This window comes from Trematomus bernacchii, unplaced genomic scaffold, assembly GCF_902827165.1.
Source record: "Trematomus bernacchii unplaced genomic scaffold, fTreBer1.1, whole genome shotgun sequence".
Classification (NCBI taxonomy): domain Eukaryota; kingdom Metazoa; phylum Chordata; class Actinopteri; order Perciformes; family Nototheniidae; genus Trematomus; species Trematomus bernacchii.
In genome coordinates, this window is record NW_022987698.1 from 10,540,645 (window position 1) to 10,563,219 (window position 22,575).

General features: G+C 37.8%; 2 protein-coding genes across 2 annotated transcripts in view; both read left to right on the plus strand.

Moving 5' to 3' along the window:
* Nucleotides 1-2,356: 2,356 nt before the first annotated feature.
* LOC117489665 (tubby-related protein 1-like) lies at nt 2,357-10,581 on the plus strand. The gene is made up of 12 exons (XM_034139131.1): nt 2,357-2,371; nt 4,638-4,830; nt 4,968-5,096; nt 7,492-7,617; nt 7,783-7,983; nt 8,073-8,155; nt 8,265-8,429; nt 8,593-8,705; nt 8,799-8,907; nt 9,055-9,153; nt 9,480-9,651; nt 10,448-10,581. The coding sequence occupies exons 1-12, from the start codon at nt 2,357-2,359 to the stop codon at nt 10,579-10,581; spliced, it is 1,539 nt and encodes a 512-aa protein (XP_033995022.1).
* Nucleotides 10,582-13,882: 3,301 nt separating this feature from the next.
* The window catches only part of LOC117489603 (transcriptional enhancer factor TEF-5-like), a 34,548-nt gene continuing 25,855 nt past the window's right edge, over nt 13,883-22,575 (plus strand). Inside the window, 2 exon segments of the mRNA XM_034139056.1 lie at nt 13,883-14,047; nt 14,376-14,521. The gene's annotated coding sequence lies outside the window, so the exon portion shown is untranslated.

The window sequence follows — 22,575 nt, forward strand, 5'->3', positions numbered from 1 at the left end:
GTCTATCATTTTTTTAATATGAGTAACAGCAGCTCCATGTGCCCCCTGGTGCCTCACAGCTGCTTCCTGCAGTGTTTTTTGTCTCTTGGGGTACAGCAACATCTGGTGGTTGACTGAAGAAAGCACACCTTTCTTGTAATCTACTGTGCTGACACTTCCTTTTAATCACATACCATACAGTATATTTAAACATCGTCCTTCATCACTCTTACACAGTCGTACCCTTAGTGAAATAAACTGCCACTCAGCAGTTAATTTGGAGCAAATAGACATTGTTAAACTGAAAATAACTTTTTGTTAATTAATTGTATTTATCTGAAATCCAAACCATAGACTTTCTTGCCATTAAGAGCCCTCTCATTTCCAAACTCTTGATGGATGTGCATTGTTATCTCCGGTTAAGTAAAAAGATAATTTAAGTTGCTTTTTGTTTTGTTTAATCAGTTTTCCTTTCCCCTTGAGTGAAATTACACTCAAGCCATATTTCTGTTTCTTGGGAACCTCCTTAGAAATGCTCACAGATGGTGAGCAGCTGATTAGAGTAATCCCACTAGAAGGGTCAGGCATGCTGGTGGTGGTGCGTTGTTGATTGGGAAACCTGTTGCTTTGTTAAAAATCCTCTTAGAAGCCGGGTCACGTGACCCCTCTGTGGGCTACAGGATGTGTATGGAGCCTTGTCGCCATTCACAAGCTGGATGGAGACAATCACACTGCAGCCTAGAAAAAACACATCATCCTTGGTGAGAGCTTGTGTTAATTCATAATATAAATGTTCCTATACATTGCATTGGATATTTTCTGTCAGTACACTCTCTTTCTAATGTTTCCTATTAAGACCAAAGGCTGGATGTGCTGTAACATCTTAACACATCAGCCATGCCTCTCCACAATCACATTGTGAAAGAGGCCTGGACACGGGATAGGTATGTCAGCATAACCAAGAAACAAACTTTGCAAATGTATATGTTGTCCAAGCATTTTATATGAGGCCGTCTAAATGTTGGATAAATTATCCTCCTCGTCCCTACCATTACTAACCTATTTGAGACCTTGTGTTTAACTGAGTGTTAATCACTGCTTTCTCACGCCCTCTTTCCGCTGGCACTAGCCAAGAGGCGCTAAACCAGTAAGTATTATGGGAAATCTTTATGTGTTGCTGTCAGGTAGACCTACTAAGGCCTGCTTAGCACATCAGTGTGACCTGATACTGTCAGAATTACATTTTATTTATATCACATAGTTCATTGGGCTATAATACTTTCTTTGTGGGTAAAAAATGGACGCTATATTTAATTATTTTTGATTATACATTCTTATATGGTTAGATGATGTGTTTTAAAAAAAAAATGTATGGCAAATAGAAAGCCAAAGATAAATGTTTTTAAAAAAACTGTACAAATAGTATGGAATATACAGCAATAGGTATTCATAATAAAGTAATCATTCCACGTGTATTTTGTTTTCAAAGTGTTATTATAGTAAATAATATTTGGTTTCGGCTGGCAGTATAATAAAACGAGCAATATAAAAATGACAGCTTTACTGTTATATTTTATGTCCAAACGAACAATTCTTGAATGAAGACAAGAAAATGATTTTTTTTAAAAAGGTTAATTGATTTTTTTTTTTTTAAATGTACGGCCCTATTCCAGATCACACATGCAAAGGTTCATACTGTATAGAAAACTAAAAGCCTTGCTTTGGGAACATTATGTATTTAGTGGACACTAAAATGACAATATTGTAATAAATCATGCAGTTACATTATAGCAACTTACATATTGTTTCATTACTATCAATTAAAATCTGTTTATTACTCTTTTTGCCCCAGGAGTCAAGAGGATGAGGATTATGTTTCAGCCCTAGTTCAGGTAATTATTTAATTTTAATTTTATATAGATTTTAACTTTTTCATACAACACTTTTTCAACTTATAAATACTGAAAATGTAAACTATAAAACCTCTAAGACTTTATTTCGAGATACTGCTAGTGTCTGACCTACAGAACAGTAGGTGTGAAGGAAAGACAAAAGGAACATCCCCTTATGACATCTTTGCTGAGACTTGCATGAGTACCCCGGACACAACATAAGTGTTTGGTCTGTGGATAGTGGATAGTGGACACACGTGATAAACAAGTCTTCTCCCTCCTCCTGAGCCTTTGTTGGTTTCTCCCGTTGACGTGTTCCTACAGAGCAGATGGCTTTACACATAAATCCTATTAACAACTTTCTGCTGATGGAGTCTGAGTACAGGGCTTTCTCACTCTTTCATTATCTCCGCTGAGAGGCCTGCTTTTTTATTTTCTAACCTCTAACAAGAAGCAGTGGTAGAGCTGAAGGCAGAGGCCACACCATGTCTGCAGAGAAGGTAAAGGGTGGGGTTGTGGTTTGGCAGATCTTTTTTTATTTACTTTAAAATATGATGTGGTAACTGGAGAGAGGCCTAAGGGATGGAAGTCAATTTAATAAGAGTTAAATAATGTTGTTGCTGTTGTCATGCAACAATATTTACAGTTGGACTGTGTATGCAAAGTTGTGACCCACTGCATCCATGGGATATCTTTCAATCTTTTTTCCCCTTGTGTTTACTTTAGTTTATCTCTGACCCACATGTGAGGTAACTGCTCTATATACAAATGACAGTAGAGGAGTAAGGCAAGGCAGAATTCAGAAGGGAATTCAAAACTGGAAAGCATCTATAGGCACTACAGCATGGATTGCATTCATATCTGACATTAAGTTGCATTTTGGAATAAAAATGTACACGTTTGTGTGACACTCATCAGCCGAGCAGTGCATCTGCAAAAGCACGCACAAGGGATTGAAGGCTGTCAGTAATCCAGCTCACCGCTTACTGTGGCGACGTCCAAACCATATGCAACGGCAGTACTTTCATTATGCCATTTTCTTCTTTAATTCCTACTCTATTTACTTTGAGCATTACCATATGTGTCAACAAGTAATCTAATTATCATCAAATGCCAAAACTAGGTCAACACTAAGGGTGATTATTGGATCATAATTTCATACTAATCTGTTCTAAATCCTCTCAGGGAATTGCAATAATCATGTGTGTTGGCTCCTTCAGAGCTACATAACGATGCCTCACATTAGTACAGTACCGTTTTAGACACATTCATTAAAAACATGTGTTTCATCAGAATAATTTCAGAGTGTTCGGATATACTTTGCCGCCTCAGTGCGATTGTGTTAAGTACAGACATGAAACATCTATTTATATTTTAAAGTTTTGTGTAAAGGACTGTAATTAAAAATAAAATGGCGACAGTTCAATAGAAACATATTATTTTCTGAAATGGGTGGAGTGTAATATGTCATTTAATCACTTTTCATAACAATGAATCACAATATTACAAATGTCAAATCTGCTACCATAATTGTGAGTTGTAGATTGTCAAGGAACTAAAATAGACTTCCATCAATGAAGGATCTGCCTCTAATAGGATTAACTTTATTGTCTCGGCAATCCCACTGACCTCCTTCTCTGTGACTTGGGCTGGACACGCTGTGCCTATCAATGGTTTAGTCATCACACGTGTGAAATGCTTGTTAAAAACACATCATGGTTCCCTTTCTATTCATTGAAACAGGGATATATTTTACTATTGTATGATATACACAGTAATACATAGACAAAGGCGTGTGAATGGGACTGATGGTCGTGCTACTGTATACCTTAAGCTTGTGTCTAGAAGATGACAGCATATAATGCAGGTGATGAAGGAAGAACTGCAAAGATTGATTTCATTAAGCATTAATTACCAAATCCAGTGTATTTTATATAAAGAAAATCAGAAGAGAAAAAGGTAATTCCATGAAATGTATTCAGGGATTCTTTAAATTAATTGACTTGCCATCTTGTGTGATGTAAAGAGTGATTGTGATGTATTTAGTGTTTCTCAGTACTCCGGAAGACGCTTGAGCGAGTTGCATACACTTGTTTTGTAACCTTTTTGTGTAACAGGTCTGTATTTATAAATAATAGTAATCATTACATTCTCTTTCACTAACTTAAAATACAGCTTTACAAGAAATTAAACATAATTCATTGCACTAATATTTGTTTCATTTGAAACAGTATGACTCACTTTTAAGACTGCCAGCATGACTTACTTAGACATGGTATGCAAACCAATGAGCATAAATAATGTTTATTATATACTAGAACAATATGAATAACAGCTGTAGAAGTAGTTACAACTTAATTGTTCTTTTTTCTTTCTGCCCCTCACTACCTTTCACATCTGACTTTTAATGGTGAGTTTTTATAAATGATAAAGATCCTTAAGTGCTATTTTTAGTAAGTTATCCTATATTTCTTTGTCTCCCATCTATTATTGTGTTCAGTCATGTTTTCTCTTCTCTCCTGTCCTTCCAATTTGCTCAAGCTAATCTCTACTAATCAGTTTTGTATCTTTAAAGAAAATCAATAGAAGCCAAAAAAGAAGAAAGAGGAAACCAACAGCACATCAGAAGCCAAGCTCATTGCAAAAGAAGCCAAGCCCAAAAAAACAAAGACAAAAAAAAATGAAGATGGATCCGAAGAGGAAATTCCTGCCATCCAAAGTGAGGAACTTTTTCAAAGACTAAGATATTTTAAGCATTTCTAGCAGAAAAACCGAACACTGTGGTCATCCACATTGGTCATCCACATTGGTCACACTGCTGTTTTTTTTATCAACATTATAGATGGAAAGAAGGTGAAGAAAAAGAAACCAGAAAAAGATCAAGAAGAACCAGAAAAGGGAAAAGAAAAGGAGAAAGAGCCAAAAAAGAAAGCCAAAAGTGCTCCAAAAAAGAAAAAAGGTACGTCAACGTTAAAACCGGGAGTCTAAAAACCTTAAAGACTTAACTTCAAAAAAATACCATACAATTAAACTCATAAATCAAATGTACTTTTGGAAAATGATTATAATAATCCACTACTTTTTCCATGTCTGCAGGTTCAGGCACCGATAACGACGATGATGACGATGATGAAGACACCTCCAAAAAGAAGACTAAGAAAAAGACAACAAAAGACAGTTCTCCGTCTTCAACCACTGCCAAAGAAAAGAAATCTAAATCAAAAGGTATGGCAGGAAAACTGTTTTATGAGGGAATTAACAGTGGGACCTAAACAACTGTTATGAGACCAGACTAATGTTGTTGAGAGGATTAAATGATTTGATTGTGTAATCACAAGCGCGTGCACACTGACTCACTTGGTGGCAGAGGCTAAATCACAGCAGTCAAGTGAGGTTTCCCTCAAGAAATCAACCTTTAAAGTTCATTCAAACTGTTGCAACATTAAAATCCTTACAATTTCCCTTTTAGATCTAATTTAAATTAAGTTAAAAATGATGTGTGGACAGACTTCTCTGTGGCATGTTGCAACACTTTTACTTTGCACGAAGTCTGGAGAACATGATGTTAGAAGCCTACATTTTGTCTTTACAAACCAACCAGCACATTCACAAATAGTATAACAACTGATTAATGAGGAATAATTAAGACATTGGCCATCACTTTGGCCCTGACTAAAATATCAACTGGATAACATGCAATGATATTTAGTCCAGATTTCCTTGGTCCCCAGAGTATAATTATGACTTAGCCTGACCTTTCCTGTTGCACCCCCATTAGATTGATATTTATAGTTTGGAGTCAAATGTTAACTATTGACTAAATGCCATTTAATTTGATACAGATATCGATGTTTACATCATGGTAAATAATCTGGCAATTCTTTAACTTTCAATTTTTATGACCAATCATCTGCAAAATCCCCATCAGTCTTTTGTGTGCTTCGTGTTTGGTGCTAATTAGCTAATGTTAGCATGCTTACACCCTAAAGTACAGAGATGGTTAACAGAGCAGCTAGCATGACCAGTCTAGTCCTAAAATATCCATTCACTGCATCAGGTTCTTTGCCTTTGTTAGCACTTACTGTATATCACTAAGTATTCTTTTGGGTTGACAGTTTGTTTCATTAACAGTGTGGGGAGGCACAACTTTAGACATGGTTTAAGCATTCACTTAACTTGAGCTATAACAAGCGATTATCTGTGTAGAGATGTTTCTTGATTATCACTTCAACACTGACTCTCTGTCAGATATAGCCCAGAGTGTTGTTGCTCTTTTCGATTACTTTGCTTGGATCACCTCCAGAGAGTTTGCCTCTGAGCTGAACTTAACCTTCCTCCACCTCAGATCAGCCATCAGTCATGTCAGGGAAACCTGCTCCAACGTGTGTTTGTGGCTCTGTGCTCCTCCTGTAGAGTAAAGGGCAGCCAGGTGCTCTGTTTACTGGGACAGTGAGAATGGAGTGCATTATATTAATAGAATACTTTATGGTAGCTATGGCAACATATTTCTTTCTGTTGTCTAATTCAGAATTATGATACTTCTCAATGTATTTAAGGTGAGTAAGTTAAACAGTAAAATATTGTTTTAGAAGATTGTTTCCTCCACATTTACAAAACTTGATCCAAACTTGATTATAGAGTTTAAGTTCAATCAACATTTCACATGTTGTCAAACAGTTAACAACATTTTAATAACAATTACAAAATAACAATTCATTACTTTTTCCTAAGTTTTAGAAATTAGTTTTCTTGATATAATTCAAACCTTTGGTAGTATTTAATTTATTTGATAACATCAGAGCTTTTGTTTAGGCAACTACATAATGCAGCATTTACCAGGACCAGATATGATGTATGCGACCAATACAAAGCTAAAATAGGAGTCAATATTGGACTATTGGAGTTGTGTGCTGTTAAATCAGTTACTGCAGGTTGAAAATGTAAGTTGGAGTTATTTGATGCTTGCATCTTCCTAACTTATGTATTTATAACGGATAAAATATAAACAAATTGTCTCAAATCTACACAATATGTATTCACATGACAAAGGGTAAAGAAATGTCCCACCTTGACTTCCTAAAGTTTCACCAACCAGACAATTCTGACCAGTGTCTAACCAAAATTAGCACAATACTCAGTCGCTTACCTAAATTCGATCCCTGGAGTTAATTTCTTTATTCTGTCAACAGCTAAATATATAAGTTCATGTTGGGGTGGATTTGTTATTGTGTAACACACATTTGTATTGTGAGTATCGACAGTATGCAGAATGTATATAAGGTTTTGAGTACAATAGATATTTGCTACTTGTTTTGTGTGAAAAATGTGGCATCCCTTGCCTCGATTTCTTGTGTTCTGCACAGTATGCTAAACATGTGAATTCCAAGCAGATATATGCAAAAGGTTCCAGTCAAAAGTCCTTGCTTGCTGGTTGAATTGTAGTTTGCATTTGTTTTCCCACTGTCTAGTACACAAAGGAATGTGATTTACATGATTTGCCTCTGGCAATAAAAGAAAAAAGATTACATTCTCAGTGTGTGCTCAGATGACTCTCCAGTTTGGTATTCCATTCAAGGACGGATAACATTTTCTAAATTGTTACATTATTGTCATGTCTCAGAGGAAAAAGATCCTGATGGAAAAGAAAAAAAATCCAAGTCAAAGGAGAAGGAGAAGGACAAGAAGAAAGAACCAGCATCAATGTTCCAGATAAACGGAGACAAAGACTCAAAAAGCAAGAAGAAAGGTAGTTTTATTGCAACTGCATTTTGCATTTTATCCATCCATCAAACTGCATCTTAGCTTCCATCTTAATGCTGATGTTGACTCTATTTTAGAAAAGAATCTGTCTGTAAGAGTTTTTACAAATTATGAAATTCATTGATAATCTTTATATCAATCCTCTGAGCAGCTGCCAAATCCGACAGTGATGAGAGTGAGGAGGAGACAAAGTCAACCAAATCTAAGAAGAAATCCAGCGCCAGCGCAACATCCCTCTTCCAAACATCGTTAGACAAGGACAAGGATAAAGATAAAGATAAAGACAAAGATAAAGACAAAGATAAAGACAAAGACAAAGACAAAGACAAAGACAAGAAGACAAAGAAAAAGGGCAAGTTAACCAGCACCTTAATTGTACTTTGAGTGACTAAAGAATAAACTAAAGAACAAGAATGTAATATTTGTTGTTATACATTTCAGCAAAGGCAGAACAGAGTGATGATTCTGACTCAGAAAAAGAAGAGAAATCAAAGAAGAAAAAGGGCAAAGGGAAGAAGAAAAAGGTATCTTAAATCTCAAATTACACTCATTCATAAAATAAGACAAGCCAACATAGCATAATTTTAAATTTCAGAATGACAGATTACATTTATTTGAATGCTTCTTCATCAGGACAGAGCTCCTTCACCAGAGATTGAGTTTGACAACTTGGAGAAGTTTGTGATAGAGCCGGCTCCGCAGGGCGTGACGGTGAAATGCAGAGTGACTCGGGACCAAAGAGGGATGGACAAGGGCTTCTACCCTCTGTATTACTTTCACCTTGACAACGAGAAGAAGGTCAGGGATTTCTCTTCATCACAGTCTTATCGTTCAGGTCTTTGGGATCTAACTTTGCTAGCAGAGTAACAGTCAAAATATAGGAGTAATCCTTATGTATAATTTTATGAAGTGAGTTCTCACTTTCTTAATATATAACATTTGATTTGTTTGTTCTTTATAGACATTCCTGCTGGCTGGGAGGAAAAGGAAGAAATGTGCAACCTCAAATTACCTCATCTCCATCGATTCCACAGATTTATCGAGAGGTGGAGAGAATTTTGTTGGAAAGCTGAGGTACAATAATCATTCCTTCCTCAAAAGGAGCAATATATCATCCAAGTTTTTATTTTACTGTGAGTTATTAATTATGTAATATATATTGTCCAGGTCTAACCTAATGGGGACTAAGTTCACTGTCTTTGACAACGCTCTGAATCCAGACAGAGCTCTTCCAGACATGTCTAATGCGCGGCAGGAGATGGCTGGCATCGTTTATGTAAGTCACTCTTGGACAAAAAAGTATCTATCAACAGTATGCATCAATCCATAATATCTTTTCGAGAGCTTTCCATACATTGAATTTCATGTGTTAAAGTAAATTTGATTTGATCTTAATTTTGTCTGTTTTTATTTCCGGCACCAGGAAACGAATGTCTTAGGGATGAAAGGACCCAGAAGAATGACGGTTGTCATTCCAGGGATGGACAAAAACAACGACCGAGTGCCTCTCCGACCAAGAAGTGTAACTTTTATTTTTAAACTAAAAAAAAATACTGCAAAAAAATAAAATACCATATAGACCACCAGTATAATTTTATATTTATCAAGTTTGCATCTTTAACCTTGGTTGTTAAACATCATGTGCGTAAAATAATCTGATGGCCTATTAGCAAAGTCAGCCCTCCCAGAATCCCCTGCTTCTATGCATAATGTTTTCACACTGTATCGAAACTGCACACAGTATTCATGATAATTAAATAATGAGAGCAACACAAGGCCAACATGTAAAACTTGATTACCCTTTGTCTGCGTTTTTTTCCTTATTTGTGTTTGGATAATTCCTTGCAGGATCTTGACGGCTTGTTGATAAGGCACCAGAATAGGCGCATGGAAAATCTGATTGAACTTCAAAACAAGACGCCTGTGTGGAATGAAGATAGTTCGTCCCATGTGCTCAACTTCAACGGCAGGGTCACCCAGGCCTCCATCAAGAATTTCCAGATAGTCCATAGCAAAGACCGTGAGTACTCACATCTACTGCTACCTTTTCTATATAACTAAATATTTATGAAACAAACACTCCTGACCTTTACAATGAAGTTACTAGTCAAAGAAACACAAAGCAGTTTACTGTCAAGTCACAAAAAACATTTAAAACCTCGTAAAAAGACAAAGATGGTTAATTTGGATGTACTTTCTCCTAAGTTTTGTCTGAGAATAATGAAATGTATCTATAAGAATAACTTGAATGGCAATTCTCAAACAATTTGATATCTCATAATAGAGACAGGCGTCAAACAATTAAAATACGTTTATTAGGGACTCATTCAATGATTCACTAACATGTCTTATTTGAACAATGTTTGGATATTTCTTAGATGAAGTTTTAGATTACAAAGCAAAGTTAAACTATTTTCTATTACATCATAGGTATGTATGCCAATTTAAAAACACCAAGCCTCCTGTATTAGTTTAATAGCTGATCACAAAAAACCCTAAATGTGATCTACTTATGACATAACTACTAAAATAACACAACGTATGACATCATGTCCTTTACTGTATGCTAGTTATTATTATCTCATGGCTTTATGGATATCAGTCCACCACTTTGGACTGAATCCCCTTAACAACAGTTGGAGGGTTACCATGTTATTTATTTTCCCCAGAGGATGAAACCTACTGAGTCTACTTCAATATGAGGCTGACATTCCTGAAATCCTGAAATGATGCGATGATGTTTTAAATAAAAATAATTAACATTCATAATTAAATATTTACCAACTAACTTTGAACAATCCTCCTGCCTCTTTCAGTTGACTACATCGTGATGCAGTTTGGTCGAATAGCTGATGACATTTTCACGCTGGACTACAACTACCCGATGTGTGCCTTGCAGGCCTTTGCTATCGCACTCTCCAGCTTTGATGGCAAAATCGCCTGCGAGTAACAGTAGGATGCCCAGTTCCTACTCACACATAAACCAGTACGCAACAACACGCCCACATCTTCCTGCGATAGGCGACAATAACGAATGACAGTTCCTCTAAGTCTAAAGTGACAATACCTGCTCCTGGTTGTTGCCTTTTAAGGGTGTGGGACTTCCTCCAGGAGTGAGAAACAAAAATTGGTCTGATATGATCCTGTAACCTGGCACTGTCTGCATGGCACAGGAGAGTCTTGTTTTTTTTTTTGTTTTTTTTCAGTGGATAAGTCAGTATTTCTGTGAATCACACAATGATGACGGCTATTGGCATCATTATAAGACGTCAATGTTGTTCGGGCTTTGTTGTGCTGTATGTTTAAAATAATGATAGGTCAAAAATGTCTTGTGTCAGATGTGACTGTGATATGCAAACATTGTTATTCTCGCAAAATAACGTTAAAAAGAATAAGGGAAGTACTTTTATTTGAACAAAAACGGGTACTAAATCATAACGGCAAGGCTTCTTTGAGAGAAAAAATATTTTCAGGGACTTTTACATTCCTGACGTTGTTAGAGTAACATATACAGAGGTGTCGATTTTTGGAATAGGAATGTTTTGATACAGTATATGTACAATGTGACGTTTTTACAAAAATATTCATATTTCTCTGTGGATCTCAGATGATCTGAGCTCCTGCAGGATTATTTTTTTTTGGTTCCATCATTTTGTAAAATGTATTAATTTCTGAACACTGCCTTTTTTATTTTTAGCATTTCTAGCTGTGTTATTATCATATTTATTAATTAAAGTATGTGAACTTTTGAACTTGTATGTGTACAATTTGCATTAGTTACATTGGTGGTTGTGTGTTCCTGCAAGGACTGCAGATCATGGTCATCTCTTCTCCTTGTATGAGATTAGTGTTTTTATACAAAATACATTTATTAAACTATACTAAATAACTTCCCCAAAGTAAACATCTGTTGTGAAAATACATGTTTCTGTCAACCGTATCTTGTCTCTTATTTAGTAAGTGTGTCCAACATTCTTAAATATTACAAAAAATATATGTAGGTAATTTTGGGCCTAATCCCTCATTGATGAAATGTAGGAAGTCTGTTTTAAATTATGTTTCAGACAGTATCCTCTTCAGTGAACCGGCAGATAATCAGTAGGCCGTCTTCTAGTTGCCGTTCTGAGAGACACCCACGCTGCTCTCCAGTTGTTGCATGACATGTTGAGAGGAGAGCTTCACTCGGAATGAAAAACCAGTTAGAGCCGAGGCCCTGAGGAGTACGTGAGAGGTGTGTATTCTGCCTGAACCTGCTCAGGCAGTTGTCCAAACTCGCAAATTAAACGAAGCCTGAAGCTGGCAGCTCTTCTGGACAGATGCTGCAAGGTGAGTTTTTCTCCTCTCATTGTCTTTTTCTGTTACGTGAATTCCAGTGCAACAACTGCCAAGATTTCTGTAGTCATACTTAGACACTGATACAATTAGTGCATTAATGAGTGATTTGATGTCACACCATCTGCATAAACAGCAGCTCTGCTTTAATATTGGAATTCTGCTTAATAGCTGCAACCACGCTGTTGACCAACAGAAGGAGCTGTTGCTGGATTCAAGGTCTATTTTGTTTATAGTGATGTACATATTCTAGATAGATATAATATATGTTCCCTTTGAATTAGCCCTGAGATAAAACAAAAGCACATGTTTTCCATTTAGATCATTCAGTGTTAACAGTTATCTATTTGTATTTAAAGTGTGGTACTTAAGGAGAGCAGTTTGACAATATCTGATTAGCTGATGATTTATTTTTAAAGTATTTTTAAACTTCTTAATATTAATCCAACTTCAGATTTGATTTGCTGTTTCAAAAAGCAAAACCATGCTTAAGTGTGTAATTATATAAAAAAACACAATTTATTTAAAATGTAGATACAATTTAATTAACCTACAATGCACTCAGTATTGAGTCGTATGGACACAGTGATTGAAAATATATGTATGGGAACACACCAGGGCTCTAAACAAAAAACACTATCAGTCATAGAAGTCAGGCAGTGAATAAAATACTTGTCATTACAGTGTACGCAGCAAAGTGAGTCATCTTTGTGATGAATCATCTCTTTCATTGTTATTTATTATTAAAATATTGAAGCAATCTTAGAAATGCTGCTGAGTCTGAATACTCCATCGCATCAGCACAGCAAAGCACTAACTCTTATTTATTAAATGTCTTTTAAACTAATTTACACACTCCAGGTAAACCTTTAGCATTTGTTTTGAGCATTACTGTACCTATCGATCATAAATCTATCGATTAGATTTATGATTCGAAAATTATAAAAGTAGCGTAGACATGTGGATATTATCCGACTGAAGAAAACGTGATCCGTCTCTTAAATATGTGTCAACCACAGACCTTATTTCGAGCTATTTTCCAAAATCCTATGGAGAAATTGCATTGCTTTTTTGTCGAATGAACCCATGCTTACTTCCGGGTTTTAGGACGCGTCACTAACAGCAGTCTGTTTATGTATATATAAGCTCAATCTTTACCATTACCTTTCACATTAAAGTACACATGATGCATCATAAGTATATATTTATATAATAAAATAACATAATAAGATAAGATATACTTGATTGATCCCAAATTGGGATTTTTTTTCGTTGCAGCATGTAAAACAAAGTAGGTATTGCACATAATTACAAATACAAAAAGAGTAGAAAATAAACAATTATAAAATATAAACATATCAAAATAAAAGATAAAACGGAACTAAAAGAGCTCAAATGTAAAAGTTGACAGTGAAGATATCTGTAAACTATCTGACAAATACAACGCTATGGAAGGGCTAAATTACAGCTAACACAATATAAAAGTCGGATAAATATAATATAATCTGGTGATAAAATATGTATTATTCAGCGTCATTCTGCGTTATCGATAATTGTATTACTTGTTAAATGTATATTTTGTGTGACTAATTTAATGTAATTAAAACATTTTAGTGCTTGACTTTAACTTGTAACAGTGTATTCACTTCCAACACTGTAAAATATAAAATTCATGATTTTTTGCAACACTGCAAATGTTAACTGATGCATTTAGTTATCCCTAAACCCAGCAGTGATATATACGGTATATTAGCCACCATACATGAGGCCAGTTTGTTTTGAGGGCAGGAAGCTGCCGCTCTGCAGGGTTGTGGGGGCGGGGCCTGCAGTGAAGTGCCCGCCCCCCCGGCCTGTTGATTGACGCGCACCGGTGGCTCCTCCTTGCAAGTCTGTCTTTCCCTCCCCCTTCGTTTTCCAGTGTAGTGCGTTGATTTCATACCAAAGTCATACTTAACATTCCACTTATACTGTCAAACCTCTGAGAAATATTACGGAAAACAACAAGGCGCCAAAATATAACAAACTATCTAAAGTGACCAGCTGCTCTCATTGAGAAGAACTAGTAGCCTGGCAGAATAAAAAAGGTAAGTTTTGCACAAATGTTCCCTCTTTCACTTTAGAGGCTTTTTTCTGGGTGAGTTTTTTCACGCCGCTTGTCTCGGTGAAGTTTTCAGATCATTGTCATTTTTTACATTTTTCCGCGGAGCTCCCTGCGTTGGGAGGGAAGAAAACATTTGCAGATTCATACTCTATTGTGTTTGACTTTCCCAGTGTGCAGTGATATCTTTGACAGGCTCTGTGAAATCAGATTTCCACCGGTAGCCCCGCTCATTGACACACACTATTACTAAAAAGAAACACAAAGCGTCTCTTTTGACAGCAGGGAATATGTTTGTTTTCTTTCTCGCACAGTTCATACCTGGATCATCCAAAGCCTCCAGCCTTGTTCCTCCAGAGGAATCCAACAGTTTTACCTACAGGCTCAGAGAGAGACTCAAACAAGAACGATTTGGAGGAATACACAACTTCAGTGTGCTTTGGACCTCTGCATCCTAAAGGTAACTTGTTGTTCTGTCATCTTAGTTTAGTGGAGGGAAGCTGTCTGTTAATACAACTGTTCTCACACATATATTAGACAAACACAACATTTCAAAAATAATTTTAAACAGATTTCTTATTAATCTGTTTGAACCAAATTGAGCAGTCACTCTGGCAGTGATGAGATTTACATTTACATTTTGACTACATGTTGATCATTTATAAAGACACTCATTACAGTTATGTCCTATATTTTGTATCTGTTGTATTTGTTTGCATTCAGTTTTAAATTAGAAAACTTGTTTCATGCATTTACATACACTTTATTTTTGAACACAATATGCATTGCATGAAGTTATTACAATATAATACTATCAGGTTGACAAACAAATGACAAATCATTTATGATACATTATGAATAAAGTAAAAGCCATGTGTATGCAGACCTGGAGCTACACACTCCTGCATACCGAAAAGGATTTGTGTAACGTCATTGCTATTATGGAATATTTAGGAAATACCAAACCTATCTATCTATCTATCTATCTATCTATCTATCTATCTATCTATCTATCTATCTATCTATCTATCTATCTATCTATCTATCTATCTATCTATCTATCTATCTATCTATCTATATGTTTTACTTCTTTCTTTCGTGCCAATGAACAGGGCAATGTGATGAAACTGTGCAAAGTCTTACTAAGTACATAATTCATAGGTGAGGATTTGAGATGCATGGATATGTTTGCAAGCTAATTTTATAATTATAGAAGAGGCACCTCGGGCTACACCTGCTCTCAGTCTGTGTTGTTTGTTCAGGCTCGGGTACACTTTGTTTGACTGCTAAATGTCTCGGCTGATTGGAAAATGTAAAGAAAAACGACATGTTAGGATTGGTACAGTCAGAGGAGCTGCATAGTTAAATCAGTGGCAGTCAACAGGTTTGACTGAACACCAGAATGCAGTCTGTCAGGATGGTCTCAACAAGCAGAATAACCTGTTAACGTTTCTGTTGGCTCCTTATCGGTCTCCTTTTATTACTGCAGCAGCAAAAGGCATTACACATTATATTTCCATTTAATTAATTTACTTTCTTTTGTTTTTTCACCAAGGTTGTGGGGAAAACAATGTTGTGTAACCTGGGAACAATTTTCACAGATCTGTCTTAATTCCATAAGGCTGTGAGTGTAAATGCGGCAGGATTCATGTGAGGCCGTGTGTTAGAGCTACAATTGTTTACATCAACACTGATAAAGACAATGATTGAATATCGTAGGAAAACTTTCTTGTTGTTCATTTTAGGTAACGGTTGAGAGGCTGCAGTTTTAGAACTAATTTCTATTAACATGTGGAAACGATATTCTGAAACGCAGCGACCTACCAGTACGACCAAACAATGTGTCCTTGGTAAATGAGACACGCCAAGATGCCTATTAATAGATTTTGATGCTGATGGGTAAATCTGGAAAGGATTAGGCATTCTGCTGCTCCGACAGATTCCCCTTCATTGTTTTCATGCAGCATGAATGCATCAGGCCTCCCAATGTACAATGTGGTCTCTTTCTTCCTCTCCTTGAACGCACTTTATGTTTCTCAGCCGTTATGCATTTTGTAAGCTGTGTGAGAGTTAAATGCAGAGGGAACGTTTTACAGCTTCACCCATGTCACGGAGGTCAATTAGATTACTTGGGGTAATATCCTCTTAAAGTGGCACTTTCGTCTCTTTTTACTTGCCAGCTGTATTCCTTGAGGCCGCTTATCGGGAAGGAAGAGGTAATGAGTGTTTTCTTCATGAGGGTTTAAAAAATCTCTCTTTTTTATAAAATCCAAAACTGAAGAGATCCTGAAGGTATTTCACATGTGTATTCCAGCGCTTTAGTGCATCCTCTCTTTGCTCTGCAGAGTGTTTACGCAGGTCTGTTGACCGTTTGTCAGCAGCAGCTTCACCCGTTTGTGTTAAACCCACAGCAGAGCGCCTAATGAGCTTTTGCCCATTTGTGCAGACGTTGGTTTCTTTTTAGCACCATCCCCAGAAGTGCTCGTCCAAATGGTGGACACTTGCCCCTCTGTCAACCCAGATCTGAACAAATAGCACTTATGTCTGCGTGGTGAGCACACAGAGGGCCTTAGAGAGAAGCCTGCAGGCCCCAGCAGAAGGGCATTAATGACAATCTGGAGTACAATATGCAGTCTAACTGGCAGCATCGGGTTAAAGAGTGCAGTTGTGTTGATGAATTTGAGCTATTTATTACAGTGATATAACAAAAGCTGAGCAGTCTCTAGCATTGATCAAATCTTTAAACATATACTTCAGTTTTCCAAGTCTCCAGTAACATCATTTATCAACATTGTATTCACGTTAATGCACTGCACATGTTTACATATCCTCCAAACCATGAGGTTTTAACAGATAAGCTTTCCGGCCTCCTATTCGGACCACTGAGGGGAGGAGCCGGGGAGTGGCCTAGAACAGTATAGCCTTTGTGTCGGTTGTCCCCAAGTTGCTAAACGTTTTAGTTGTTCTTTCTCTGGCGACAGAGTGATGTTCCAAATAAATGTTCTCTACAGGCGAAGAGCTCAGAAAATAGATGTCTGTGGGTATGTGTGCCAGTGTCTGTGGCTCCCCGGGCCTCCATTATAGATAACATGAGGCTCACTGAGCCCGTGTGGTGTTGCAGAGACGTGTGTGTGTGTGTGTGTGTGTGTGTGTGTGTGTGTGTGTGTGTGTGTGTGTGTGTGTGTGTGTGTGTGTGTGTGTGTGTGTGTGTGTGTGTGTGTGTGTGTGTGTGTGTGTGTGTGTGTGTGTGTGTGTGTGTGTGCGTGTGCGTGTGAGGCCTGTGTGTCGCACTGGAGCTCCAGTGACCCAAGGGCACTCATGTGAAACCCCTTTAATCCCTTTGCATAGAGTGTTTTGGGAAGGGGGATGATCCCCTTCTGCAGCAGAGAGTTATTGGTTCTTATTGCTCCTAATATAAAACAACACAGGTGTCTAAATGATTCTGAGGCCTTTATGAGTGTATATACTTACATAAAATGTGCAACAGTCCTATGAGTTTCCTCTCTGGTTCTGTTTTTATGTTAAATCTCAGCTTTTCCTTGTGAAAATCCTCTCTATAAGGCCCTGATCAAAGCCATGACTGCTCTTAATGCCTTGTTCCACTATTGATATGGTTAGATGAGTTATTGGGTCGTGCATTCTGCTGCAAAGTTATGCATGTCTTAAAGGTTTCACAGATTATGGCTTCAAACCGCTCCCCTCACCACAAAATGACCAATTCAGGCTAGAACGGCTTGTCTGCTGCTTTTGCTGGAAAATTTCCGATTAAAATGCTGATTCAGGCTGTACAAAAAAGAGAAAACACTCTGGCTCACCCGCGCCGTTTTGTGTCAGTCTTTCCCTCTTCAGATGGATTTTAGGCTTAATTCTCTTAAAGTGTGACAATTCAAGCTATACCACATAGCCAGCAGCTATAAAAAAAGAACAACACATTATTACATCTACCTTATGTTCGAGCTCTGGCTCCATTCACACCCATTTATCTTTCAGTGACTCATTTAGGAATCCAGTAAACTCTTCTTACCTCAGAGTGAGTTAGTCTGTTTCCACGCGGTGAGATTTGTTTACAAGAAAACAACAAATAAGAATCAGTTGTGGCGAGTTTCATGATGTAACTGTTTGAAAAAGATTTTCCAACTAAGATCGCTTTCACACATTCCCGTTTCTAGCGTGCACGATGTTACTCTGAGCATTATTGTTTTTCTTGGGCATGCAGCTGGTATCAAACCACAAATGTTTGACTTGACAAGGGGGGCATTTGGTGTGCATTCACGTGTGTGTGTGTGTGTGTGTGTGTGTGTGTGTGTGTGTGTGTGTGTGTGTGTGTGTGTGTGTGTGTGTGTGTGTGTGTGTGTGTGTGTGTGTGTGTGTGTGCGTCTCAACCTTTTCCCTCTGCCTCTCTTTCTGCCGTGTGAGCCGTTGGCCGTCCAGCCCTCCTCTCACTCTCAGCTCTGATTGTTTCCTGAGCGCTGTGCCAGATAGGAAGTAGGAGGAAGTTATTGGAGGAGCTGGGGAGAAATTATTAGGGCCAAACACAGACAGAGAAGGGAGAGAAGGGAGGGTAGTGACTGACTTTTTTTTTTGTTGGAGATGGTCCTTGTGGTTTTATGAGTCTGAAGAAGGCAGTGGCAGCAATCTTTGAACAGACATGCTGACACTTAAGCCAGCTCATCACCTTTTCATTTATAAAAGCAGCAAAACATGTGCATTTGCTGTGAATGCATCTGCGCGTTTGTGTGTGTCAGGAGGAATAATGCAGCGTCTCCGGTTCTAGTCAGAGAGCAGCTCTCCTGGCCTGAAAATGTTTTCTTTATCCGTAATCTGACCTTAGCGAGCAGCTGCTCCTTCTGCCACCAAGTCCTGTTGTTTCGCCTGTCAAGAGTGTGTTTGTGTGGCTGTCGGTGTGTGTGTGTGTGTGTGTGTGGTGTGTGTGTGTGTGTGTGTGTGTGTGTGTGTGTGTGTGTGTGTGTGTGTGTGTGTGTGTGTGTGTGTGTGTGTGTGTGTGTGTGTGTGTGTGTGTGTGTGTGTGTGTGTGTGTGTGTGGGGGGGGTGGTCTCACTGTGACATCTGTGAGCGCCCCTCAACCTTAACAAGACGTCTGGAGGAGTTTCAGGCTCTGGATTCGTTACTGTGTATAAAATGTTAAGATCGGTGTCGGTGTGTTTAAGTCTCGGCTAAGCAGGGGGGCTTTCGGCTGCCAGCAGGGGTCTGTTCTCTGCCAACAAGTGTCCTAAGTCGAGCAGCAGCTCAACAAAGGCTGCATTTTTGAAGGCAGGAACAAATCCTGTGGTGTGTTGGTTAACAAACAGACAAAGGTACACATACATTATATCAGTACGAAATGGAGAGGAAGGAACAACAGAGGTAGAGATAGATTTGAAGGGAATCTGCTTGGGGATGTGAGTCAGTAGACTTGAGTCATGGTCTTCAGGGTGCAGACTTACGGACAGGAGTGGGAGCCTCATCTCACTGAGTGCGTGGGTGTGATATGACCAACGATTACCATGATTAAGAAGAAGAATAGAATACAAATCAAAAACCAGTAACAGATTTTTATCTTGAAAGCTGATTTGATAACATTGTTATTTTGTAAATACTACGAGTAACATAAAAAACAGACTTGTATTGAACACAGGGAGGATTATCCCCTCAGCTTTTAGAGCATTTTAGCATCTTTCAGCTCATTATTATGGTTTACCATCCAGCAACTACTTTTCTTGTATTGTATTTACAATGGCATCAAAGTAAATCCTTTATATACTTTGAAGAACACCCATGTTTGATTATTATTTTTCTGATGCATAAAAAAAGGGTTTAAAATGAAAAACTACCACCAAGACTCCTCCTGAGTCGACATTGTCTGATCTTGTGAAAAAACAGATGTTACAGTAAATATGCTAACCTTAAAACGTTTGCGCTCATCAGATTACATGCTGCATTGTTCTGAGTAAAGGCGTACAGTAGAACAAAGACTAGATGCTCGATGACAGCTGGCGCACAGTTCTCCAAAGCACCTGAGACAATTTACCGTTGATGCCTACATGAGCAACATGTCGTCTCAGTTTTCTGTTTAACACCAAGCACCAAATGCATCTTCAATCCAATGTACCAGGTGCATTAACATGGTGGACCTTTTCAAATGTTGTCTTCTGAGCCTCAAAAAGCACCAGAGGGTTTTCTGCTGGAACTTTTCTGTCTGGATTTGTTGTGTTGCCTTTTGGTATTTAACAAGTAACATCAAAAAGCTCAGCCTGATTTGACATCATTACAATAAAAGTTTCTCTGACGGTTGTTTTGCTCTCTAAGACGGGAATTTGTTGAAACTCAGTTGCTTTGAGAAACCACAGTTAAAGTTAATAAACACTTAAACAGAATGAAATAAGTAAAACGTGTGAAATAAACTTACAAGTAACCCGCTGTGCATTTACTGTTGTTTTTTGTACTAATACTAATGTTTTAGCTCAATGGGCTCACATGGCTCTCATGGTGGGCTGTTTAGTCTCTGAATATATTTCTATGATCTCTTCTTGGTCCTGAAAGTCGGGAGGACTGGAGAAAAGATGTTGCCATCAGGCCATAAAAATCATGAGACATGACAGAATAATCTTGACCTCAAGGTCTTACTAAAGTCTTTGATTTTCTGCAATAAGTAGAAACCCATCTGGTTGGTGCATCTGTGAGTACCAAGATGATCTCATTTTAAGTTGAAGACAAAATTTGAGCAGTAAAAAACTGGCAATGTGGGAAAAAAAAGTCCTCTCTTTCTGTGAATAAGTATTATTGTGTCAGCTCCTGAATGTCATGCCGTGGAAACAGGCTGTGTTTGTTTTCCTGCCTGTAGGTGTTTGTAAGGGATTTCCTACTGTCTGTGGCACGCTTAAACAAATACCTACGATGGAATCCCTCTCCTGATTTAGGTTATCCCGGCAGCTTTGCTACATGTGACTCAGTAGCCTCACGGTGACTCAGGAGAATTACTGGAATTCATTGGGACATTTCACCACACACAATCCTGTCTAGGAAAGGGAAATAAAAGGAAACTCAGTGTGGTGCCAATAAACTCTGGTTGGGTCATGGATGGAGTCGGAGTGGAGATAAGCCGATTTCTGAAAACAGACTGCAATGTGATGGCTCTGTTCGGGGCTGGGAGAATGGGACGAGGGTCCGGGGAGCGTGAATGGTGCCGTTTGAATGGACGTAGCTTTGCAGCATTATCCCTGCTGCACATTGAAATTCTGTAGCATGTTACTCTCATGGCGTGACTCCCAGAAAGCAGGAGGGGAGGTGTGTCCCTGATTTGAGTTTTTAATGTGTCTATTCAATTGAGATCCTTTAATAAAGCTTCCCATCTGGCAGCCACATTTAAGAGTCTCACTCACAGGTTTGCGCTCGAGAAGAACTGCAGTTTGTTTTCTTTATCCATTAATCTGGAGATTATTTGCAAGTTTCATACATTATTCATTTAGTGGATACCAGAAGGAGTAAAGTACTAAAATAAGTTGCTATCAGAATTTACGAAAGGTTCATTTATGTCATCAAATGTTATTTTTTAGTTTGATAGCCCTGCGCGAGATGACCTAATATTGGTCATTACATTATCTCAGTAGTGCTATTTATCACATGATGTTTGCCGATTGCCTATTATGTTTTCAGATATTTAAAATTAATATTCTATATAAATAGCCTATATTTGTATACCACTGTATAAATTAACAATGAGTATTTTCTCATTTAATTTTGAGAGTTTGAGTTAGTATGTGCTTGTTGTTTTCAACGTTCACAACGTAATTCTGTATGCTAATTCTGTTATCTCAATATATGGTTTCATCACAATATTATTGCACGAAACGATGATCATTTATTACATTATTGAATTATCAGCCAGCCCTATTCTTTGACCACCAGACCAAAGTCTAAACAATTTGTATTTATTATCACATGAAACAGAATAAACCTCACAATAGAGCAGCAGAAAATACTTAAGCGGTTAACGTATCAAAATAGTTTTAGGTTCATTCATTTTCTGTTGAGCGATTAATCCGCTGTTTCAGGTTATCAGTAGCTGTCTTTATGTATTACACTGTATACACTCAGCTTTGTATATCTGCCGTTTATTTTGTTCTGTAAGTCATTACTATGCCTGAGTTTATCACCCGAACTTGGCTCAAAGGCACAATACAAACAGCTGTTGTAATGTAATCAATATGTTAATTACAACAGCTTTTATTTTCAAACAACATGCTGGCAGTAAATTGTGTCGGAGAAGCGAATCCCTCCATCTTGGGTCCAACTAGTTGTTGTATTTCAGCCCATAAAACTGTCCTTTAACTTTTCACCATCGAGCCATGACTATTGTTCAGATTTAGAATCCTGTGACTCCACAAGAGGATGTATTGAAAAATGGCTCCACTGACAATGGCCTGCCTCTAGTCTGAGCTCTGAGCGTGTTCACTGCTGATGTTGCATTCCAGCTGGAACAATCCCACTGTTTTCCAGACCCCAAAGTGGACGCCT

Excerpts from the sequence above, each read along its gene's own strand:
- LOC117489665 (XM_034139131.1), top strand. Across the intron at positions 7,618-7,782 it reads CTCAAAAAGCAAGAAGAAAG|CTGCCAAATCCGACAGTGAT; the intron begins GTAGTTTTATTG and ends TCCTCTGAGCAG. Across the intron at positions 8,430-8,592 it reads ACCTTGACAACGAGAAGAAG|ACATTCCTGCTGGCTGGGAG; the intron begins GTCAGGGATTTC and ends TGTTCTTTATAG.